Source organism: Haliotis cracherodii, unplaced genomic scaffold, assembly GCF_022045235.1.
Source record: "Haliotis cracherodii isolate W230 unplaced genomic scaffold, xgHalCrac1.p SCAF_5, whole genome shotgun sequence".
In the NCBI taxonomy this organism is placed as follows: Eukaryota; Metazoa; Mollusca; class Gastropoda; order Lepetellida; family Haliotidae; genus Haliotis; species Haliotis cracherodii.
The window spans coordinates 55,199,347-55,222,177 of NW_027266308.1; the positions used below are offsets into that span (position 1 = coordinate 55,199,347).

Genomic DNA, 22,831 nt, shown 5'->3' on the forward strand with positions numbered 1-22,831 from the left:
ATGCAAGTGCACCAAAAAGATATGACCCTTGTTATATGGGAACTTTGGGTCCTCGTTTTCTCATTCTTGTCACAAGAGACCGCTTATATGGAGACCTGATGGTCAAGCTCTGATACTTAGCTGACTGTGTGCCAGTGGACTTCCATGATGTTATTAAGCACAGTTATTCCAAATTATATGAATTCATTTTGAAACAGTTATATTTGCATTTCACTTAAATTTGAAGCAGTTGAAAAATGAAATACAAATCACTCAAAGCAGGTTTGAGTACGGTACCTTCCTACAACAGCCTGACTGATTGGTCAGCAGGGAGGATTTAACATTTTGTATATTTGTTTTTTGTTTAATGTCGCACTGAGCAATATTCCAGCTATGTGACAGCATTCTGTAAATAATGGAGTCTGGACCAGACAATCCAGAGCTTGACATCATGAGTATCGAACCACGCAATTGGGATACGATGACATGCATCAACCAAATCAGTGATTCTGACCAACCGATCCCATAGTCACCTATTACGATAAGCTTAGTCGCCTTTTACTCAAGCATTGGTTGCTAAAGACCTATTCTACCCCGGATCTTCATAGGTATGCTTGTCGTAGGAGTCAGGCTGCCATGAAGTATCAAGTATATTGCTGACTTCAGTGTTAAGAACGTCCATTCATCCACTGATGGTTTAGAAACTTGGTAACCTTGGCTTGGTGTTTCAGATGGGCTTCTCAGTCAGGAGCAGGAGGACCTCGTTGACCGAGTGGCCTACCTGGAGAAGAAGGTCACGCAACAGGGAGATGAGATCGTCTGTCTCAAGAGTGCCCTCGCTGATGTCATACGTAGAATCACTCAGTTGGAGTCAGGTAAGTTGATCAATTCAGCAATGAATTTACCTGTGTGTTTATTAGTCCCTTTGTGTTCATTAGTCCTCGTTGGAGTCACACAAGTTGATGAACTTGTCTATCTCAAGATGCCTTGTCAAAGTTATCTGCAGACTTAATAAGTTCTAGTCTGGTAGCTTGATGAAGTTGTCTCTTTTGAAGTACCCATGCTAAAGTCAGTCTGGCTTAAATTATCTTTAAGGTGTATTTAGATCAAAGGGAGACAACTCCTAACATCTTATTCTTGCAGTGAAGACTAAAAACACTGGGCCATAAAATACAGCAAACTAGTCAAAGGGAGATAACTCTTGCTCACCTGTTTATTTCAGCTCCCCCAAACCACATTCTACCATCAAAGCCAACATTCAGATCACCTCGGAAATCTGCATCACATGAGAGGAAGAGTCACCTGAATCCCCTGGAGAATGTGAACCTCATCTCACATAGAAGTACAACCCCACCACAATCACGATCCTACCACTCATCCAGGAACTCAACCCCTCTCAAGAAATGGTCCTCTTTGTCAAATTCAGCAGATCTTTCCAATTCACAAATAACTCCAAACAAGTAAGTCGTTTCTCTGATGTCTCTCTATGTTATGCAAGGGAACAAGTAAAGTCGACTGGTACATGTGTTAACTGTATCAATAGTCAGCCTGGGTCAAACATCCGGACCTTCTTGATGTTCTTTGCAGTGATTTTAATGGAATAACTGCCAAGTACAACTCACTTACCTCTTGTTGTAGATGTTGCACTGAAGTCTTTTGAATTATTCTCCTTTGTGTTTCTGCACTAGGCCGTAATAAATGAATTATTAGGTTTTAGTCCACACCTCCTTTACTATCAAACCATATTTCATTGTGCCCAGGTTCTTACAGACCCATGAAGATCCTGGGTAGAATAGGTCTTCAGCACCCCATTCTTGCCGTAAAAGGTGACTATCAGACTCGCTGACTTGGTTTGATGCACGTCATCGTATCACAATTGCGTGGATCGATGCTCATGATGTCAATCACTGGATTGTCTGGTCCAGACTCCATTATTTACAGACCGCAGTCATATAGCTGGAATATTGCTGAGTGCGGCATTAAACAAAAAACACACAAACAAATCTTACAGAGAAAATTATTGTGTTCCCCTTCTTTCCTACCTTGATTATCCAACCTTAACATTCACGCTTCACATGAATCACACCCATCAGCAGTTAATGTCCACAGATGCCTTAAAGAGTTCGTTAAAAAAGTAAGACAAACAAATAAAATGCCACCTGCCTCATATTTGATTATGTTTAATGAAAATCTAATAATTGATTTATTGTGGCCTTAATGAAGTCTTACAGTTCTATTTACCCTGATGGCATATTGATAAATGTTGTAGGCTTTGGAAAGCATGCTACTTGTTTCTACTGCATCATTGTATACGTGATGGTCTGACTTTTCTCATGTTAAAGAGACCGAGGTTTCCTAATATTTTGAAGTAATCTTTTCAAATCTTAAAGAAAACTAAAGTCTGGAAGGTAATTTAAGGTACCAACGTTTACTACAATATCTGAAAAACTATTGGACCTACTCAAGTCAAAGTTGGTATGAGATTATTAAACAGTCATACATAACTGGATATTACATTTAAAGACAATGGGTGCATGAATAAAAAATCTGTCTATTTAGCTATCACTATATTTCATCAACAACCAGACCTGTTTGTCACGATTGGAACGAGCATTCATTGTAACAGCCATCTGCCTAATGCTACCCCTGCGTCACAGGGCCATATGACACAGTTGAACCAATCAACTCAACTCGAAAGGTTGCATGGGATTCACTCACGCACGAATACGGTGTTAGCGTTGGGCGTCTCATCGTGATTTTTTATTCATGCACTGATTGTCTTTAAATGTAATATCCAGTTATGTATGACTGTTTAATAATCTCATACCAACTTTGACTGGAGTAGGTCCAATAGTTTTTCAGATATTGTAGTAAACGTTGCTCCCTTAAATTACCTTCCAGACTATAACTAAAGCAGAATATTACAAACATTTCCAAATTCATGTGTGTATGTTGATGTGATCATGTAAATTGATCTCATTTCATTTCAATTTCCAAGCAAATATGGAATACCAAGTGATTATATACACACATCATTTTAATAATTCTGGAAGCCTTTAGACCTTTAAATCTGTTGTTACTCCAATGAAAGCTATGTTGTAACAAATTGCAGCAATATTGTAGCCATTAACGGATAACAGCAGTGTTGTCATATGTAACAGAGAACAGCGACATTGTCATTGGTTATGCATGACAGCAGTGTTGTTATCAGTTATAGATGACAGCAGTTTTGTCATCTGTCCTGGGTAACAGCAGTGTTGTCATCAGTTATGTATGACAGCAATGTTGTCATCAGTTACGGGTGACAGCAATGTTGTCATCAGTTACGGGTGACAGCAATGTTGTCATCAGTTACGGGTGACAGCAATGTTGTCATCAGTTACGGGTGACAGCAATGTTGTCATCAGTTACGGGTGACAGCAATGTTGTCATCAGTTACGGGTGACAGCAATGTTGTCATCAGTTACGGGTGACAGCAATGTTGTCATCAGTTACGGGTGACAGCAATGTCGCCAGTGACAGACAACAGTAACAAGATTCAGTTGACCCTGATTGCTGCTTTGCACTCTGTATAATCTGTGCAGTGTTACACTCTGTGTTTTTGACTTTGCCTCATAATGCACACTTTGATTACAGGAGGCAGCTTCAAGCAAATGGTGACAGGTACATGCTTGTTGCACCTACATGCTTACATAGGAATGTGGGGGGCATCTCATAACTTCTCAGACTATTTTCAAATAATTATTCATTTAAATAATATGAAATCCAGCGTGGTTTAGGAAATAGTTGAGATTGTGATTCGATCATATCTTTTCTATAGAATGTTACTGTACTTGGGACTTGAAGTATTTTGGTTTCAATAAATGTCTACATTGTGATATTGCTTTACAAAGTCCAGTCTGTGACTGGTCAGAAATGTGAGTCATGTGATGATGTATAGACTTTTGTGAAATAAAATAGCTAATAATAGTCCCTATTTTTTTACTCAAATCGACTGAAAATGATGTGAAAAAAGGTCAGGATAATTGGTAATCATAGATATTTTAATGAAACATGCCAACTTTTACTGTCAAAAGCTGAATATTGGTTGTGGTATTTTGAGCTGTTATGATTTGCCGCCATCCTGCTTCACCTGTTATAAGCACTGTTCAGATGTCGTCCATGGATAGGCACCATGGTCTGGGTGCAATGTTACAAAATGTGCTTTGTCAGCATTCTGTGTTGTCAACTTTGTAAAAGCAATCATTGTCTCCAATATGCTTGATAATGTTCTCTCAAAATACTCTGAATCCTAAAGTTGTTGATCATTTTCACAGAAAAGTTATAACAGACTTTCCTTGAAATTACACTTGTGACCTGGCTGATTATGTGTTATCATACCCATAATATATCCTTATCATATCATATCATACCTGTATCATACCTGTATCATACCCATATCCTACCTGTATCATATCCATATCCTACCTGTACCATACCTGTATCATACCTTTTCATACTCATATCATACCTTTCTCATACTCATATCATACCTTTCTCATACCCATATCATACCTGTATCATACCCGTATCATACCTGTATCATACCCGTATCATACCCGTATCATATCCGTATCGGGGGCACAGGAGGCCCAGTCGTCTAAGGTGCCATGATTTGCTGTACAGAGTTGCGTCCCTTGGGCACGCCAGAAACCTATGATTGTGGGTTCGAATCCGGGTTCGCCGGGCTTTTCTCCCACATTAAGCTGACACGCCGTGATATAACTGGAATAATGTTAAAAGCGGCGTTCAACCCAACTCACTTACTCACTCATACCTGTATCATACCTGTATCCTACTCGGTTGTGTCTCAACCACTGCTTTTCCTGTCAGTTCCTGAAGGCTACAGTCCAATACCTGTAGTGATGGAACACTTAATGACAGTCATTGCCTGTTAACAAACCTTCAGTTAGCAAAATAGTGGTCAATGGCATGAGAAACAATCCATTGATGAACACACATTTAGCCAGGTCAAACATCATGACCACAAGAAGGTCAAGAACCGTATTATTATAAGAAGTATGATCCACTGAGGCATGTTCTGTCCCAGAAACCTCATCCATTAACTGCCTGTGAAGATAGAATAGGTCTTCAGCATCCCATGCGTGCTGTAAAAGGTGACTTACGGGATCCGGTGGCCAGGCTCGCTGACTTGGTTGATGCATGTCATCGATCCCAATTGCATGGATCGATGCTCATGATATCAATCACTGGATTGTCTGGTCCAGATTTGATTATTTATAGACCGCCTTCATATAGCTGGAATATTGCTGAGTGCGGCTTTAAACAACAAACCAACCAACCATCATTCATTGACATCTTATGTAATGCTAACATAGAAAAATCGATAATGATAAATCACCATATTTGATATGGGATATAAAATGTATGCACCAAATGCTAACTGAGCACATTTTGAATGTGGTGTTGTAGAGGATGAGATGGTACAACAGCTACAGTAATGGCATCACAAACACAATCACACTGCATGCAGGAGATGGTTAACACTGATTTAATGATGAAATATTTGACTTACGCTGTTAATGCATGTCTATACTGTTATTTCAACACTAAAAATTATGGTGACAATTTTATTTTAGCTCATATGATCCAAAGGATGCAAACTTTGAAACCCTTCTTCAGATTTCCCCCACGGTAATATTACTTGAAACTTTCAATATAAATAATAGCAACATAAAACCATACTCCCTCACTCACTCATGACTTTATTTAGGAGATAAACCTACTGTGCTTTTCAATTTAAAGTCATTTTGTGTTTTGGCAGTGTGATACATTAGTTCATGAACCATGATCTGATACAAACATGTGTCAACATGGTCAATACTTGAAACATTTACCACCAATATGATACGTTCTACAACAAGAGATCAATTACTTCTCACTGTGTTTGACATTGATATCAAGGCCTATGAAGTCCTGCAAAACTTGACAGGTAACCAGGAAACAATAATTATCATCGGATAAATATTTGATTACTTTTTGCCATGAACATAATATAAAAAACATGAATTAGACTCCATGTTTATGCGAAGGTCAATGGAGTTGTGCTAGAAACTTATATTATGTTGTGCAGTAGATATGTCTATGGCTCGTGTATTCCGAGTTGTGGATATGTATTTACTGAAACCGCATCAGTTTCTACTTCACTAAATAAAGCCATTTGATCTGTGATTATTGATTAGGTGATACTTTAATATAGGATTAAATGCTCGATAAAATGTTAAGCTAGTTTGTTTTTTGTCTTTTTGACTCAGGAAATTGAACATGATGCCATGTGCAAATTTATTTTAAGTGTTACATCAGAATGAGAATTATGCCTTAGGAGGAATATGCTTAGAATGACCATTATACATGTACATTGGAATGAGAAATACTCATTACAATGAGAGTTATGCGTTGGAATGTGAAATATAAGTAGGATGAGAATTAAATTTAGTATGATAATTATTGATAAAACAAGAATTATAAGTATGAGAACTGTGCTTTGGAATGAGGATTGTAAAAGTGGATGACAGTAATTCACTGAAATGACAATTCTACATAAAGATGAGAATTCTACATAAGGATGACAATACATTTGAATTAAATTCTACATAAGGATGAGATTTATACATAAGGATGACAATACATTTGAATTAAATTCTACATAAGGATGAAATTTATACATAAGGATGATAATACATTGCAATAAAATTCTACATAAGGAAGAGATTTATGCATAAGGATGACAATACATTGGAATAATATTCTACATAAGGATGACAATTCTACCTAAAGATGGGAATACATTGGAATGAGAATTTTACATAAGGATGAGAATTTTGCAAAAGTATGACAATACACATACATTGAAATGAAAATTCTACATAAGGATGAGAATTCTACATAAGGATGGGAATACATTGGAATGACAATTATTTTTCAGGATGACAATTTTACATAAGGATGACAATTATACATAAGGATGACAATTATACATAAGAATGGCAATTATACTTAAAGTTTCAGGTAATATGTTAGGATTCAAATTATTTCTTAGGATTCAAATTATACCCAAGAAAACCAGCAGAGAGCAACCTAAACTATGGAATATGTATACACATTAAATATAAATTACAGGCAAGACTTAATCACCAGTTTTGCATCCGGATGATTAAGACCCACCATATTTTCAATGGAGAAAATCGTGTGTGTGTCTGTGTGATTTTCTGTGTTTGGTTCAATTGAAAATGTGGTGGGTTGTAATCATTATGATGCACACATATTGGTGTTTGTGTCTTGTTTGTAATTTGTGTGGCTATTTCTGTTTAAAATATGTACATATTTTTTTTTGATTCTCCAACTTTGCTATTCCATCTGTGTACCTCGCTGGTTGGGGTGGTTGGGTAGCCTAGTGGTTAAAGCGTTTGCTCATCATGCTGATCATCCTAGTTCAATTCCCACATGGGCAATATGTGTGAAGCCTATTTCAGGTGTTCCCCGCCACGATATTACTGGAATATTGCTAAAAGCAGCATAAGAGCAAACTCACTCACTCCTTCCTTGTTGGCGGCTAATGCTACATGTATGTTGGTAATATATGCGATGACAGAGCATGTATACCATTCTTATTACAGATGGCTGTTGCTAATCATTTATGGCAGGAAAAAACCCACTTGGTAGTCTCTCATTAGAGACCATTAGCTAAATACTCAGCTGGGCGATGAGTGATATTTCAGTGATGTCGAAGATAATCGATATGGATTCCCATCAGAAATAGATGCACATATTTGTCCATTTCATACTTGTATATGCAGTTGTGACAATGGTGTAATATTCCAGAGTAGTGAGAAATTCAATAAAAATAGAATTATTGTTTAGTGCTTATTCATCAGATTTTTTGCATTGTGTAGCATTTAAAAATAAGAATGATTGCAATATTGCAATTTTGTTGCTGCCAATGAATTATTATGATCAATTGATAAGTCAGTAGGTTAGGATTTGGAGATATATGGTTATTTCAAATGTATGGTAACAAAAAGATATTTCTCAATATGTTTCATCAACGTTTTAAGGACAATTTCCAACAAATTTGGCACAATGATCTACTTGCAAGCTAAAAAATGTCTTATTATGCAACATTTAAAGTTTCTATAAATTGTGACAACTATTTGAACCTCATTACCCAAAGGAAATATAAAATTGCTCTTTCTCGTTTATTTTTAGTTGTCATGACCTTGAAGTTGAGCGTGGGTGTCACTTCAATATACCTAGAAAATGTAAACTTTGTAACTTTAACTGCTTTGAAAATGAATTCCATTTTCTTTTAGTGTGTCCAGCTGAGGTACAGTAAGACAGACAAAGTTTTATCTTCCTCCCAACATCCATCTCCAAACTCTAACATCATTACAAAATATTTTCACATATGGAAAGAAATGTATGGTTAAATGCAATTCTGCCAGGACCATAATGTTTGTACACAAAGGCCTGAGTCCTAAAAGTACTGAAATAAATTGATTGATTGATAAGTCAGAATTGTATGATAAAGAGTGGATATTGCAAAATATATTTTTTCTTTTGAAGAATAACTAATTTTGTTTAATTTTTCAAATGTAAATATTATCATAAAATAATTCAAATGCGACAATTTTGATACTGTGAACATTTTGAAATGACATGGACAGTTCTGATAAAGAGATGTGGTTATGGTGAGAAATACTTGGACATTCCTGGAGAGTTTTACACATGGCTGAGTAACAGCTGAGCCCCATAATATCTAACTGAGTACTTCAATATAACATAAATCTACTCAAAACAATAGAAATAAATCTTTTTTGATAACACAAAACCTTTACAGACAAAGACAATTTAAAAAATTAAGAAAAATAAAAAAATCAACATATTTTCCATATTTATCTGTATCCTATTTGATAAGCCTTATAATGAAACTCCTGCTTGCTCTTCATCACTGAAAACAAGTCATGTGACAGCTCAATTGACCTTGACCCTGGAGTGTGTGCTTTAAATACCCAGGCCTGCCCAGCCTCAGTTCAGTTCACAGCAAGCAGTTGCATAGGGAAGTGGAAGGCAGGCTGCCAAAGTTTCTGAAGTTTAAAAAAAAAGTTGTCAAAGTTATTCGGGATAATGTCAAGCAGCAAGAGGTAGTATTGAAGACGATCACAGCTCATACTGATGTGCATGTGTGACTTAGCATGCACTTCTCCATATAATGCTGAAGGCTGGCATGCTTCTGTAAACTAATCATTCTGGTATATTATGTATCGAGTCATAGCTATTGCATATATCATACAGCTAATATGACTAATAGTTCCATGGGTCAAGTTGCAAACAATGCTGCATGGAGTGCAGGAGCTCTCATGCAGTAATGATAGAATATTGAACAAATTTTTGCATATACTTAATTTTAGATAATTAGTAACAAATAACCATTGTCTTAATATTTAGTGTGTTTCCTGAATGAAAGTCCTCAAGTGTAAATTGTGAAGTTAAGAATAACAATGAATCTGATTATTCAGAATGCATCATAAATGAATTTTGAAATGCTGTTTATTTGTGAACTAACTCTCTTTCAATGATTAGTGTCGTGTCATGTCATTATTATTCTAACTTTAGTTGTCATGAAAAATGCTTAATTATTTTGAAAAAACCTTTGTGTGGTATATGTCACACTCCTCACATATGGCTTAGATTTCAGTTTCCTGTTACTGAGGAAACACAATGACAAAATGTTTAAATATTGAGGAACCTCAACGGTTCATGTTTACAAAATATTTTCTTTCCGTGTTAAATACTCTGAATTATTGACGTGATGGTCATTCCTGCATATACCTCTATAGTTTTGATCATTTACTGCCATCATATAGCTGAATGATGTGGGAGTGGAAATAAACAACAACAAACAAAACAATAACATAAAATATATCACATTGATGTCTCCATTGTCATTCAACATTTGTACCAATGTTTTACCATCTCATCATTGTACAATGTTTTACCATCTCATCATTCAACAATTATACTAATGTTTTACCATCCCATCATTCAACAATTATACTAATGTTTTACAATCTCATCATTCAACATATATATATATATATACCTACCAATGGTGACCACTCAGTATATTCAACATGTATACCAATGTTGTACTATCTGATCATTCAGTTTATCCCAACACAGACACGTGACTAATGTTGTACCACCTCACCCCTTGTTGTTGTCACGGTGACTGGGAAAGGATAGTGTTGATTATTGTTGATGTTATGTGTTTTATTCCCATACAGGCAATGTAACTAACCATGTGCAACACTGTGCAGCTGTGCGCTTCCTGCAGCCAATGGCGGTGCCGGTGCCCTATATCATATCATAATGTCTCATCTATGAAGAAGTGAAATAAATGTTAAGTGGTTTGGTTACTGGGAAGTTGGATAAATGATATATGATATGACAGTCAAGAGCAGTTTATCCTTATAGGTAGAAAAGAAAACTCTGACATATCCTGATTTGACCTTAAATGTTTTGGAATTTTTATGTGACTTGCAAAGAAACAGCAGTTTATTTCAGCAGTTTGGGGAATATCATAGGGTAATCCTACTTCTCTTTAAGTAACTCAGGGGGCGGTCGGTAGCCTAGTGGTTAAAGAGCCTGCTCGTCACGCCGAAGACCCGGGTTCGATTCCCGACATGCAGATGGTGATCAGAGAGTTTGAATTGTTCACAAATGAGACATTTTGGTGAAAATAGTTGCAATAAATGAGCTAAAGGTTTAAAAATGCTCCTGTTTCTTTTATAGACGTAGCATTTCCCACAGTAATCTGAATCCGCGCCCGGTGATGAAGGGGTAAAAGCATGTAGATTAAAGCTAGATATATTCACTAACGCCTTTCACTGCGGCTACTGGCTCTCTGCTTCTTCAACACAGGGAAGGATCGTGATGGTGCTGACAAGAAAAATTAATTTCTTTATGTCACTCATAAGTAAATATATCAAAATTAACATAAATCAAATTTGACACTTTTTATATGAAGATAACACTAAAAAAATGTTTTTGGAAGGTCTTATTGCATTTATGAAAATCTTTTTTAAAAAGAAAAGAAATGAGGACCTTGTGTATTGATGAATTCTGAAACATGATTCTTTTAATGAACTTATGTTTTTGAATTTACCACTCAATTCTTGTTAAGGATAATAACATTGGATGATAAAACTATTTTACAGAAAAAAAGGAAGATTTTTCTCAGATTTTCCATATCAATTTGTGTGTTGTGAATGGAAATAATTCTGTCTCTTCCGTTAATAACATTAACTTTTTTAATTATGAATTTTAGCACTTTTTGTTATTATGTTATTGGTTTTAACTGAAATATTTAATCGAAGAACTCTACATGTAGACATGGTTCCTACTCAGCTTACAAAATATGAGAGATTAAAACAGCACCATATCCTTCCCTGTGTCATTAAGATACTTTGCTTCTCTCACATCAAATATTTTGATGGTACATTTTACTTGGGTGATTACATCCCAGTGTATAGTTGGATCTTCTCAGGGGCGGACTGCTGTAGTCTCTTCAGGGACTGTCTTTAGTAGGAATGGAGTCTGCAAGATTTATATTTTCAGGTTATTCAGTCGGTTCTTACAGTGTTGGGTTTCTTTCCTTTCACACACTTTAATGTTTGGTGCAGAGGACAAGATGCTTTGTTATTTTTGTTCTTGTAGGTTATCATATTTTTAGACACACAAACACATCTCATGTTCTGTTCTGCATGTGTACACACATATTAAATCCAAATTAAGTTTGGATTTTACATCATTACGTCCTGAAACATACGCATGGCATATATATGTTCTGTTGACAAATGAGTTTCGCTTTAACCAATAGTAAATTTATGGTCAATGAAAATTCAACTTTCTAGTTTTCATTCTACATCCAGTTCATGATCTTTTGTTTTATTGGGATTTGTGGACAACTCATTTTGAACAGTTCACATCTATTGGTACTGGTAACTAAAATATTTGATTTAAATACAGTATCAGATCTCTATTTGAACTATTCATCCAACATTTACAAATTACAGCTAAATGGTTATAATGTGGTTATAGCCAGATCAACCTTTGTTTACATCAACATTTGTTCAAGCATGAGCATTTCAGCATGCCTTCGCTCACATCCATTCAGATCCTCTATACATACGCACACAAAAAGCACAATTATGTTACGATTTTTCCACTGCATATATATATCGTTAATTTGTTTGCTTATTTTTATCTTTTATTTTATGTCATTATATTTTGTAGACTTATATTAATTGATATTCATAATTGTGTAACAAGCATCTACAGTAGTTGTTTACAATTTCATGTTGATCACTGGGTTAAGAGAAAAATGGTACGTAATTGGTTATGAAAATTTATCATCCGATGTAAATCTCGGAACAGATTTCAATGACAAACTAGCAAAATGTGTCGACAAAGCATGAATATTAATCAATTGGTATAACACTCACACAATGTACCTTGTCTACATCCTGGCAGCAGTTAGTCTAGACATCAAGCATTCCATCTAATGTGTAGCACAGTTTCTGGCTGGCCCTGGAACTATTACAGTTTAATGCATTAGTTATAATGCTCCATTAATTGGAAAATTAAAGGAATGGCACAGTATTTCACTGAAGAGGGTTAATCAAAGCCTATTGCTAAAAAACACCATGGAACCTATCTTGGTGTGGTTGCCTCCCTTGATTTTTTCAATCCATAACTGGGTTGGTTAGCTGGCCCATGTATTGCCATGCTGAAGACCTTGGTTTGATTCTCCACATGAGTACAATGTGGTATACATTCTTGGTGGCCGTCCCTTTTCTTAATACTGTTGTGATATAGCTAAAAAAGTGTAAAACTATACTCATTCGCACACCGAAACACCCCTCTTAGCCTACATTCTTGAGTTTAGATTTTGATGCGAACACAGGTTTAATAATGACAATATTGAGGCATCTTTGGTTACTTCACCAATGGGGTATTACACATGACCTAAATTGACACTTTCCGAAACCTTACTATTGTGATACGACTGGAACACTTTCAACAGCTGCATTAAGCCCCTATCAACCATTTTCTCCTAATCCTGGTACAGATTATAAAAACCTCTTGAAATTTTACAACATTATTCTGCATTTTGTTTCTAGATTGATTCCATTCTATTTTTGTTGAAATAATCACAATAACAATGTTAGTATTGATCTGTTAATTTTTGTACCTTCCTTGTTTGCTGTGCACTAACAAGGACAATAAACATAACATTAGCTTACACTCATACACAAATCTGCTAGATAGGAAGATTCATCTTTTTCTTGTGTCTTTATTTTTCTGTCGAGCATTGTCTGAGAGAAGACCACAAACACCATCTCCATTGCCAATGTGTTCTTCTGTATTTCATAAATGTCTTGTGTTCTAACTTTATCAGCACCTAATCCTTTGTAAAGTGCACACTATGACATTAATGCTACTGTGGTAAAGTCATGATCGTTAATATTCATCTGAAATGTCAGTCAAGCTATTAGTGATATCATATCGTTGGCATTTACGAGAATCGATCACATGATAATTTTTGTACATATTCATGTTATTAGGAACTTATGAAAGTCTACAATGGTATTTTTGCATTATTTTATTTTTAATTTTTCAGTGCTCGGGAGCCCGTTTGGAATACAGGTAAGGGTTTATGTCTTATATTTTGGTTAAATTACATAAGTGGTTATTTGTTATGACATCACCAGTTAAACAGTTTTTCTGTCACATTTTCAAACTATTGTTTTTTACTGTATTATTGTACTCTATGTTTTATATGTTTACATACACAAAAGTCATGGTTTGCAAGACAAATACATGTATGTGAACTATGTTTTCAGAATGTTAACTTTCAAATGACAACTAGACATTCCTGTTTGAGACATGATGTTTTTGCATATTCTGTATGTTTTGAAAATAGGTGTTTTTAATGTATTTAAGCTAAATGCAAAAGTAGATAAGTTTCTTTTGAAATTATGAACTAAGAATAAGCACATTTGTGTATGCATGCAAACACCGGCTCATGGATTCATGTCTTGCATCCATTGCTTGAATTATCTGAGTGGATTCAGTCTGCGCCTTTAACAAATGGCCTGAGTTAGGGAATATTGGGAAGGGCTGTAATAAGTAGTAAACACTTGTAAGACTTAGATGCATGGTCTACCCATGTCCCTGTTGGGGTCCCAGATCTGTGGCATATTTCATATGGTAGATCTTTCTTTTGAACGTCCACTAACGTATTGAATAATGAAGCAGTATTTCACCTAGCCTTTGAAACAGTCATCATGACTCACTTAATAGTTCTTTTAAAAGTCATGAGCACATTGAGATGGTCATGCATGAGTTGAATGAATGAATGTTTGAATGCATGCATTTAACATTCAGCTTACCAGATATTGGGAAACAAAAATCATGACATTACCATTCTGTTGATTGAAAAATGTTACAATGAATTTATTGATCAATGTTACAATGAATATATTGAACAAGAACTAGTCCTGTAGTCCGTGCAAAACTGCCTGATACTTAAGGTATCCTAAGGACTAGTAGAAATTGTTAAAGGTTTTGCTATATGTTATTATAAGGACTAGTGGGCTGAAAATGTTAGTTTCTATCTTTGGAAAGTCAGGTCAAATATGCAGGAACCCTCATGAAGAACCCTCCCTGATGAAGGAGTTGAATTTTGTAAAGATGTCAGTTATGTGTTCAAGGATAGTGAGGCTTGACAAAGGGGTAGCAGAGTAAGAAAGAAAAATGAATGAAAATAATGATATATTTGGAATGACACTCTGTGTATGTGACAAAACTTAGAGAATGTTTTATTATGACAGTGGGATTGTACTCTTCTGCCTCAAGTTAGACAGTCTTCCCCAGCTTTGAGACCTAAGATATATCTAAATCCTAATAACAGCGCATTTCATGGGAGGGAGCAGCTTTCGAATACAGTACCGCATAATCTCGTGAGGATGATCTAGGTCACATGTCATGTCATGAAGACAAGGAGCAGTTTTTCCTGGACGGACCCCAGTGTATCTAGCAATAAGATATTACATTTTACATCATAGGGTATTAGACATGTTTGAAATGCTTGTGGTACTGTATTCTTAAGGTAGGCCATTAAGAGTAATATCTAATGTAAACAATGCTGAATAATATGGCTTGTGTGTTTTGGGCTCAGTCTGTGTGTGTGATATATATATATATATATATATGAATGATATATGTGTATGTGATATACGTGTGATATATGTTGAGGCATGTTACACAGTGTTACTTGATCTTCAGACTTGTGGTAGACTGTCACACCTGTTGATGTTTTATGTCGCTGTTATCTGTGTATATGTGTACCAAATCAATTTGTCCAAGGATGCATATTGATTTTGGTGGTTGTTCAGTACGAGACCATACAAGAGTTGTTCCCTTTATGTAAAAGTTTCTATCAGCTGTTGAAACAGTAATAGGTTCTGACTCTGTTTACCTAGATAGTGTCTAAAAAGGTCCAAAATAATCCTCACATATCATCAGAATGATTTTTGGATAATCATTTTTTTGGGTGGGTGGGGTGGGTGGAGAGACAGACTAGTGACACCCTCAGATTTGTGAACAAACTGGTGTTTTTCATGGAAGTGAGGGGTTAGTCTTCATATGAAAAACATGCAAACTTGAAGTTTGTGGTGCCTACATGTAATCTGCACCTGCAAATCAGGGCTTTGCTATCTAGAAATAATTGGCACATGCAAATCAGTTGGCCATGCTGTCTAGGTGCAATCTACATATACAAACCTTTGGGCTATCTAAATCTGTACTACATATGTAAATTAGTGGATGGTGTTGCCTAGATGTGTTCATGGTGTATAAGTGGGTTTCAAGGGGCAACACGATGTATAACTTAGTGGACACTGCATGCAAGCTTTGATTTGGATGACTGTTCATGACTGACTAAGTCTTACAGGAAGGTGAGTGATTACTGCAGAAGAGATGAAAGCTATCATATTGTTATCAGCGTCTTTAGTTCCCCCATTACCTTGGTGATAAAATGAGAGCTCTTATCCTTTTCTAAATACTGAAGGATATTTTCAAGTTCAGGTCTGATTTGTGAAAAGGTTCATATGAACATTTATAATATGTGACAGTCATGTAATATGATAATTTTGCCATTATGGCTCAGGGTCCAATTTTGTTCAAGTGATAATTCCCCAATATATTAAATATTATAGGGTGCATGATGGCTTTTGTTTACTGGTCAATGCCCAGTCCACAGAGGGATCTCAGACTTCCATAAGTTTAGGTTAGGGTGTGACCTTGTGACAGTCGTAGCAATTAGATTGCTTTATGGAATTATACCCTTGATGACAGTGTAAGTTGTGATGTGTTAGTAGAATGTTCATATAAGTGTCTCATTTGGCCTTTGATGAAAGATCAGGGCCCAGGTTGTCGTTATACAAAACAATCTAAGCGCTACGACTGTGGTAACTCTTTGTTGAGGTAAGGGAGTTAAGTGACTATCACCTTAGCGCTAAGATAGCTTTGTACAACGGCACCCGGGACCCATCCCTCAAAGTTATGTTAGTGCTACGACTGTGGTAAGTCTTTTTGAGGTATGGGAGTTAAGTGACTATCACCTTAGCGCTAAGATAGCTTTGTACAATGGCACCCGGGACCCATCACTCAAAGTTATGTTAGTGCTACGACTGTCGTAAGTCTTTGTTGCGGTATGGGAGTTAAGTGACTATCACCTCAGTGCTAAGATAGCTTTGTACAAGGGCACCCATCACTCAAAGTTATGTTAGTGCTACGACTGTTGTAAATCTTTGTTGCGGTATGGGAGTTAAGTGACTATCACCTCAGTGCTAAGATAGCTTTGTACAAGGGCACCCATCACTCAAAGTTATGTTAGTGCTACGACTGTCGTAAGTCTTTGTTGCTGTATGGGAGTTAAGTGACTATCACCTCAGTGCTAAGATAGCTTTGTACAAGGGCACCCATCACTCAAAGTTATGTTAGTGCTACGACTGTCGTAAATCTTTGTTGCGGTATGGGAGTTAACATGGTTAAGTGACTATCACCTCAGTGCTAAGATAGCTTTGTACAAGGGCACCCATCACTCAAAGTTATGTTAGTGCTACGACTGTCGTAAGTCTTTGTTGCGGTATGGGAGTTAAGTGACTATCACCTCAGTGCTAAGATAGCTTTGTACAAGGGCACCCATCACTCAAAGTTATGTTAGTGCTACGACTGTCGTAAATCTTTGTTGCGGTATGGGAGTTAAGTGACTATCACCTCAGTGCTAAGATAGCTTTGTACAAGGGCACCCATCACTCAAAGTTATGTTAGTGCTACGACTGTCGTAAGTCTTTGTTGCGGTATGGGAGTTAAGTGACTATCACCTCAGTGCTAAGATAGCTTTGTACAAGGGCACCCATCACTCAAAGTTATGTTAGTGCTACGACTGTTGTAAATCTTTGTTGCGGTATGGGAGTTAAGTGACTATCACCTCAGTGCTAAGATAGCTTTGTACAACGGCACCCATCACTCAAAGTTATGTTAGTGCTACGACTGTCATAAGTCTTTGTTGCGGTATGGGAGTTAAGTGACTATCACCTCAGTGCTAAGATAGCTTTGTACAACGGCACCCATCACTCAAAGTTATGTAGTGCTACAACATGTTTAGTTAGGGATACAGTTATCGTACGTCAGTATAACCACGTGAAAGAATGGGAAGTAGTGTAGTCATAGTTCTAAGATTGCTGTGTGGAATGGAACCCTCTTAAACGTTAAGTTAAGCATTAGAATTATGGTAAATCGATGTTAAGACTATGTGAGTTGCGACAAGTGTAGTGCCAATATCACCTGTGGAACAGGGCCCAATGCGCTATATTACATTGAGGAATATGCACTCTGAGAAGAAACGTTTTTGCACTAATTCACACCATGAGTTATGTTTTCAGTATATCTTTCCATGAAAGGGTATCCTGGATTGTGTTCATTGTTTTTGTCATCTATATGTTTTAGTTACATTGTTTTCTTTTTGCAATTGCTAGCATTTGGTAAGTGTCTTCCTACCCAGACTGCTAGAATAACCTTCTTTTGCGTAATTATGTGTGTTTGTTTGGTTGGACTGTTCTTTCCTCTTCTGTAACACAAGAAACCTCTAGCGATAACAGGTTCTGTTGAAGGAGGTTGAAATACAACTCCAGCATGAGGGACACAAGTGTGATGCTTAAGATGGTTTGGATTAGAAGATTTTGAATGGAATTTCGTCTTTATAGAACTTCTTCATTTGCTGCTTGAATTGTTATAAAAATGAAAATTAATTCTTGTTACCATGGTAACATAATGGTGAGTTTGAATGACTTTTGGTTGCACTAAGGATTGGTATTGAATACACTTGATTCATCTGAGGTGCTTTAGTATAAATCTGAAGAACTTGATAGCAAACTGATTCATACTTGTTCTTCAGTAATATCAATGGCAGTTAAGGGAGACATCTGCGATAGTACAATGAAAACTTATGTTTAGATTTCCTGATTTAAGTAGAGAAAACTTTCTTTCTGAAAATAATCAAATAATCTGAATATAATGCTTTTTTCATGTAATATATGTAGTGATGCCAATGCTGACATATACTGTTCAATACATGACGCTCTGAAGTAGCAAATACACCAGTTAAGATATTCTAATATTTAAGTCCATTTCTCTTAGTGGTACAACTGCATTTAGTGATATTAAAGGAATATTAGATGAAACATGTGGTTGGTTGGCTCAGTGGATTGTGTCTTTGCTTGTCACACCAAAGTCCTGGGTTTGATTCCCTTCAAGGGTGCACTGGTTTTCACCCTCTGCCATGGTGTGGCTGTGACGGAGCTAAAGTGGCATAACTCCAAACTCACTCACTCATGCAAAGGAGGAATGAGGGAGATTTTAATGAGAACTTAAGAACTTAAGCAGGTGAAGATTTGAGAAGGATAACAGTTGCTGTGAAATACTGACACAGTTGGTAACATCAGTTGAGACTGCTGAATGCTGCACTCAATCAACCCTTAATTAAATGCATGCTTATGTGGATGAGATTTGTGAGTGGTTACAGTTGTTTAAGGTTTTATTCCTAATTCCAAAGCACATAAAGGAACTGGACATATTCTGATTTTATCGTTTTTGTTGCCTAAATTCTATTAAAATGTTACCAGTGTAAAATGTAATGTAGGCTATGTTGTTATTATATAAAATGCATGTACACTCAGTGGTAGTTAGCAATTTACCATATACAAGTAAGTATACATACATACAGTGTTAAAAAAATTCAAATACCATGTGTTATTGAAGTGGATGCTTTGCAGCTATTCTCGCTATATGTTTACACTTAATGTTATTTTGCTTGATGTATTATTTTTGAGGCAAAAATGGATTAATTTTGTTCAGTGTGTTTTCAGAGAAGTGCTTTGGTCCTGTGCTTAGTTAACAATATCATGCATGTAATATATATCATATAATGTGTGTGATAAATGTTTTAGCCTTGGTATGATAAGATTTCTAGGAGGGCAGTAAGCTTTGATATGACTGCTTTATGACATGGTTATCTCCCTTGTGTGTTCCAGAGGATGGATACTTAAAGATCTACATCCGTGGGCGGCCAATCACGCTGTACGCACCCTCTGCTCTTACTGACTACAATCTGTCCAAGATAGGGGAAGCTCCATCAGAAACACTGCAGGTGGAATGGGTGTATCCTTCTCTTGAATGGCTGATGTCAGACACCCTTTGACTTCTGAAGAAGATTTGGGTCTGATTCATTCCTAATGAGATTCTGGGGCAGAATAAATCGGATGAACAAACTGCTTGTCATACTCTGTGATCACTGACTGGATTCAAGGTCACAATAGGTCTGATGAAACCATGACGTGTCATACTCTGTGATCACTGACTGGATTCAAGGTCACAATAGGTCTGATGAAACCATGACGTGTCATTCTCTGTGATCACTGATTGGATTCAAGGTCACAATAGATCCGATTAAACCATGACGTGTCATACTCTGTGATCACTGACTGGATTCAAGGTCACAATAGGTCCGATGAAGCCATTACGTGTCATACTCTGTGATCACTGATTGGATTCAAGGTTGCAATAGGTCCGAGCTTTTGATGCAATAGGTCTAATGAAACCATTACGTGGCAGAAGATGTGATCACTGATTGAATTGCCTTGTCCCAGTGTAAGAGGCGACTAACAGGATCGGATGGTCAGGCTCGCTGACTTGGTTGATGCATGTCATCGATCCCAATTGCGTGAATCGATGCTCATGATATTAATCACTGAGTTGTCTGGTCCAGACTCAATTATTTACTGACCGCCGTCATATAGCTGGAATATTGCTGAGTGCGGCGCTAAACAACAAACAAACAAACCAAACAAACCATTGTCCCAGTACGTACTCAGTACTTGAATCTTGTCATAATGGCAATTCACTGGTTACAATGTTTCACCTGTCAGATTGGGTGTCTCCAAATCCTGATGGTTCGGATCATAGCTCAAGCATAGGGACATGCATCTTCCCGAGGCAAGAGAGTTAACTGAAGTTAAAAGTCCAGTTTCCACCCTTGCCAAACTAGGCTGGAATTCCTGGGCTCGATCGTAGCTATTGCCACTTCTATGTCCCTTCTAAACCTCTCCTATGGACCAATCAGATTCCACTTCTCGTATCACTTGCGTTTGCTTCTCACAAAATGGTGGCGCCCAGTCAGGACGATATAATCAAGTGAAATGCATCAAATCACATGAGCACCTTGATTAAAAACATGAAAAGATTTGTAAAATATCTGCTGACAACGAGTTGGCGGTGCACATGCTTTGCAAATCCTGCAATCGACCGAAATCTGCAGGACAGTTTTACGATTTCGATGTCGGTGCACGATTTTGATTGGACTATGCATAGACTCGTTAGTCCAGCCAAAATGTAACTCCATAATACCAGCCTAGTTCGGCAAGGGTGGAAACTGGACCTTTATAGTCAGTTTACTCTCTTGCCTCAGGAAGATGAGGGACACGAGTTATTTCATGCTGCTGTAATATTGCTGACTGCACTGCACACAACATTCACTCACTCACTCACTCACATTGTTTTGGTAATGAAAATCCAAAGTAATTTTTCTGTTCAAGGAATACTGTATTTCTTAACTGAACTAGCTATGGTTATCGAGGGCGAGATTGTCGTTCCAACTTGTACAACCTACCGACAGGGGAACTTGTCTACTTCATCGCAGCAGTTGTGGTTCTCTACAATGTGGAAGAAAATATGCAACGCCACTACCTCGGACACAGCGATGATGTCAAGTGGTGAGAAGGGGAGACTACTCATATATCAGCATTTAAGTGAATCATTGATAATTCTGAATAAACATATTGCAACATTCTTAATTTATTCAAATATGATGCTCTAAGTGAATGCTTTGCTTTTATTATATTTGTGTTACTAGTCCATATATATGAAGAAACGATATTTTGGATCTCACATTTTGCGTTTTGTGGTATCAGTGTAGTGTTTCAAAAACTTAAATTGTTGAAATTAATAGTTTGAAGTTGCTGTTTTTATTGGCCATGCAAACTCCCATGCAAGACGGGAAAGGTTTACTTCCATGAAACAGACTATGACTGTCTAGCCTGCCTTATATTCAGTATTCAGTCTTTTTCCCAGTGTACCCCTGTTTGTATTCTGTGGAAGAACAGGTCCGAGTAACATATACTTGTTGTAAGAGTTCACTGAAATGGATGGGGATATCCGACCCTGTGACTTCATGTTATCATGCCTGAATAGTTTGAATCAAGGCTCATGCTTTCAGTCACTGGTTTGTATGGTCCAGAGTATTTTCAGGCCAATAGAACTCACTCACTCACTCACTCACTCACTCACTCACTCACCATTTAATGTAGTGCTTGTTTCTCCACTGTCTCTACACGTACATGCACTTCGCTATATAAGTGCAATAATCTTGGACACGACGTTAAACCCAATTTCACCTCACCTCACCTCCACGGTCTCTCTCTTACTCACTCACTCACTCACTCACTCGCTGTCCTTCCAGTATCGCTGTTCACCCTGACAAGATCCGTATCGCGACTGGTCAAGTTGCCGGCCATGACAAGAAAGAAGGAAAAGTAAGTGTGACCAACTGACCATGCCCCTAGAGGCAGGGCCCGAACTGGATGCATGGACTACCTCTATCTATCCAGTCCCCAGTGTTCAAAATTAAGCATGAAACTCGAGGAGCCTTGGCAAAACCCAAATGTTACAATTTGAGGAATCAAGGAGTCCCAAGGTTCAAATACCTTAGATGCCAAGGACTCACGAAACTCCTTTAGTTTTGAACACTGATTCTCTTATCATAACTGTACATACTCCAGAAATATGAACCCAATATACAAAAACTATCATATTAAAATTATATTAAATTGATTTAGTTAAAATGAATTATAAGTCATGATGTTAAGAGATATCATTATGTGTCATTTGTTGGCATAAATATAACAGCCTCAGAAAATAGACGATATTTGTAAGATACAGAACCCGCTTTTCATTTTCTTGTTCGTATGAGGAGTAATTACAGTGTCATGAGTATGTGTTTGTGGTAATTAATATTAATTATCATCATTATCATCCAGCTAATCAACTATTGTTGTGTTTGTTGGTGGAAGCCATTACCATGTTGATGTTGAACCTCCCCACACTAATCTCA

General features: G+C 36.9%; 1 protein-coding gene across 13 annotated transcripts in view; it reads left to right on the forward strand.

The window, feature by feature from the left end:
• LOC139442398 (echinoderm microtubule-associated protein-like 2) overlaps positions 1-22,831 on the forward strand; it is a 91,694-nt gene that overhangs the window by 48,531 nt on the left and 20,332 nt on the right. For 8 of the 13 annotated variants that reach the window (XM_071223209.1, XM_071223206.1, XM_071223201.1 and 5 more), the window contains exons 2-9: positions 711-854; positions 1,202-1,439; positions 3,616-3,642; positions 10,831-10,878; positions 13,721-13,746; positions 19,698-19,824; positions 21,285-21,434; positions 22,181-22,253. In XM_071223209.1, coding sequence (XP_071079310.1) covers positions 711-854; positions 1,202-1,439; positions 3,616-3,642; positions 10,831-10,878; positions 13,721-13,746; positions 19,698-19,824; positions 21,285-21,434; positions 22,181-22,253 — 833 coding nt within the window. Of the gene's footprint in view, positions 1-710; positions 855-1,201; positions 1,440-3,615; positions 3,643-8,271; positions 9,180-10,830; positions 10,879-13,720; positions 13,747-19,697; positions 19,825-21,284; positions 21,435-22,180; positions 22,254-22,831 lie in introns of those variants that run through there. The other 5 variants (XM_071223211.1, XM_071223213.1, XM_071223207.1 and 2 more) reach the window with 4 other exon arrangements.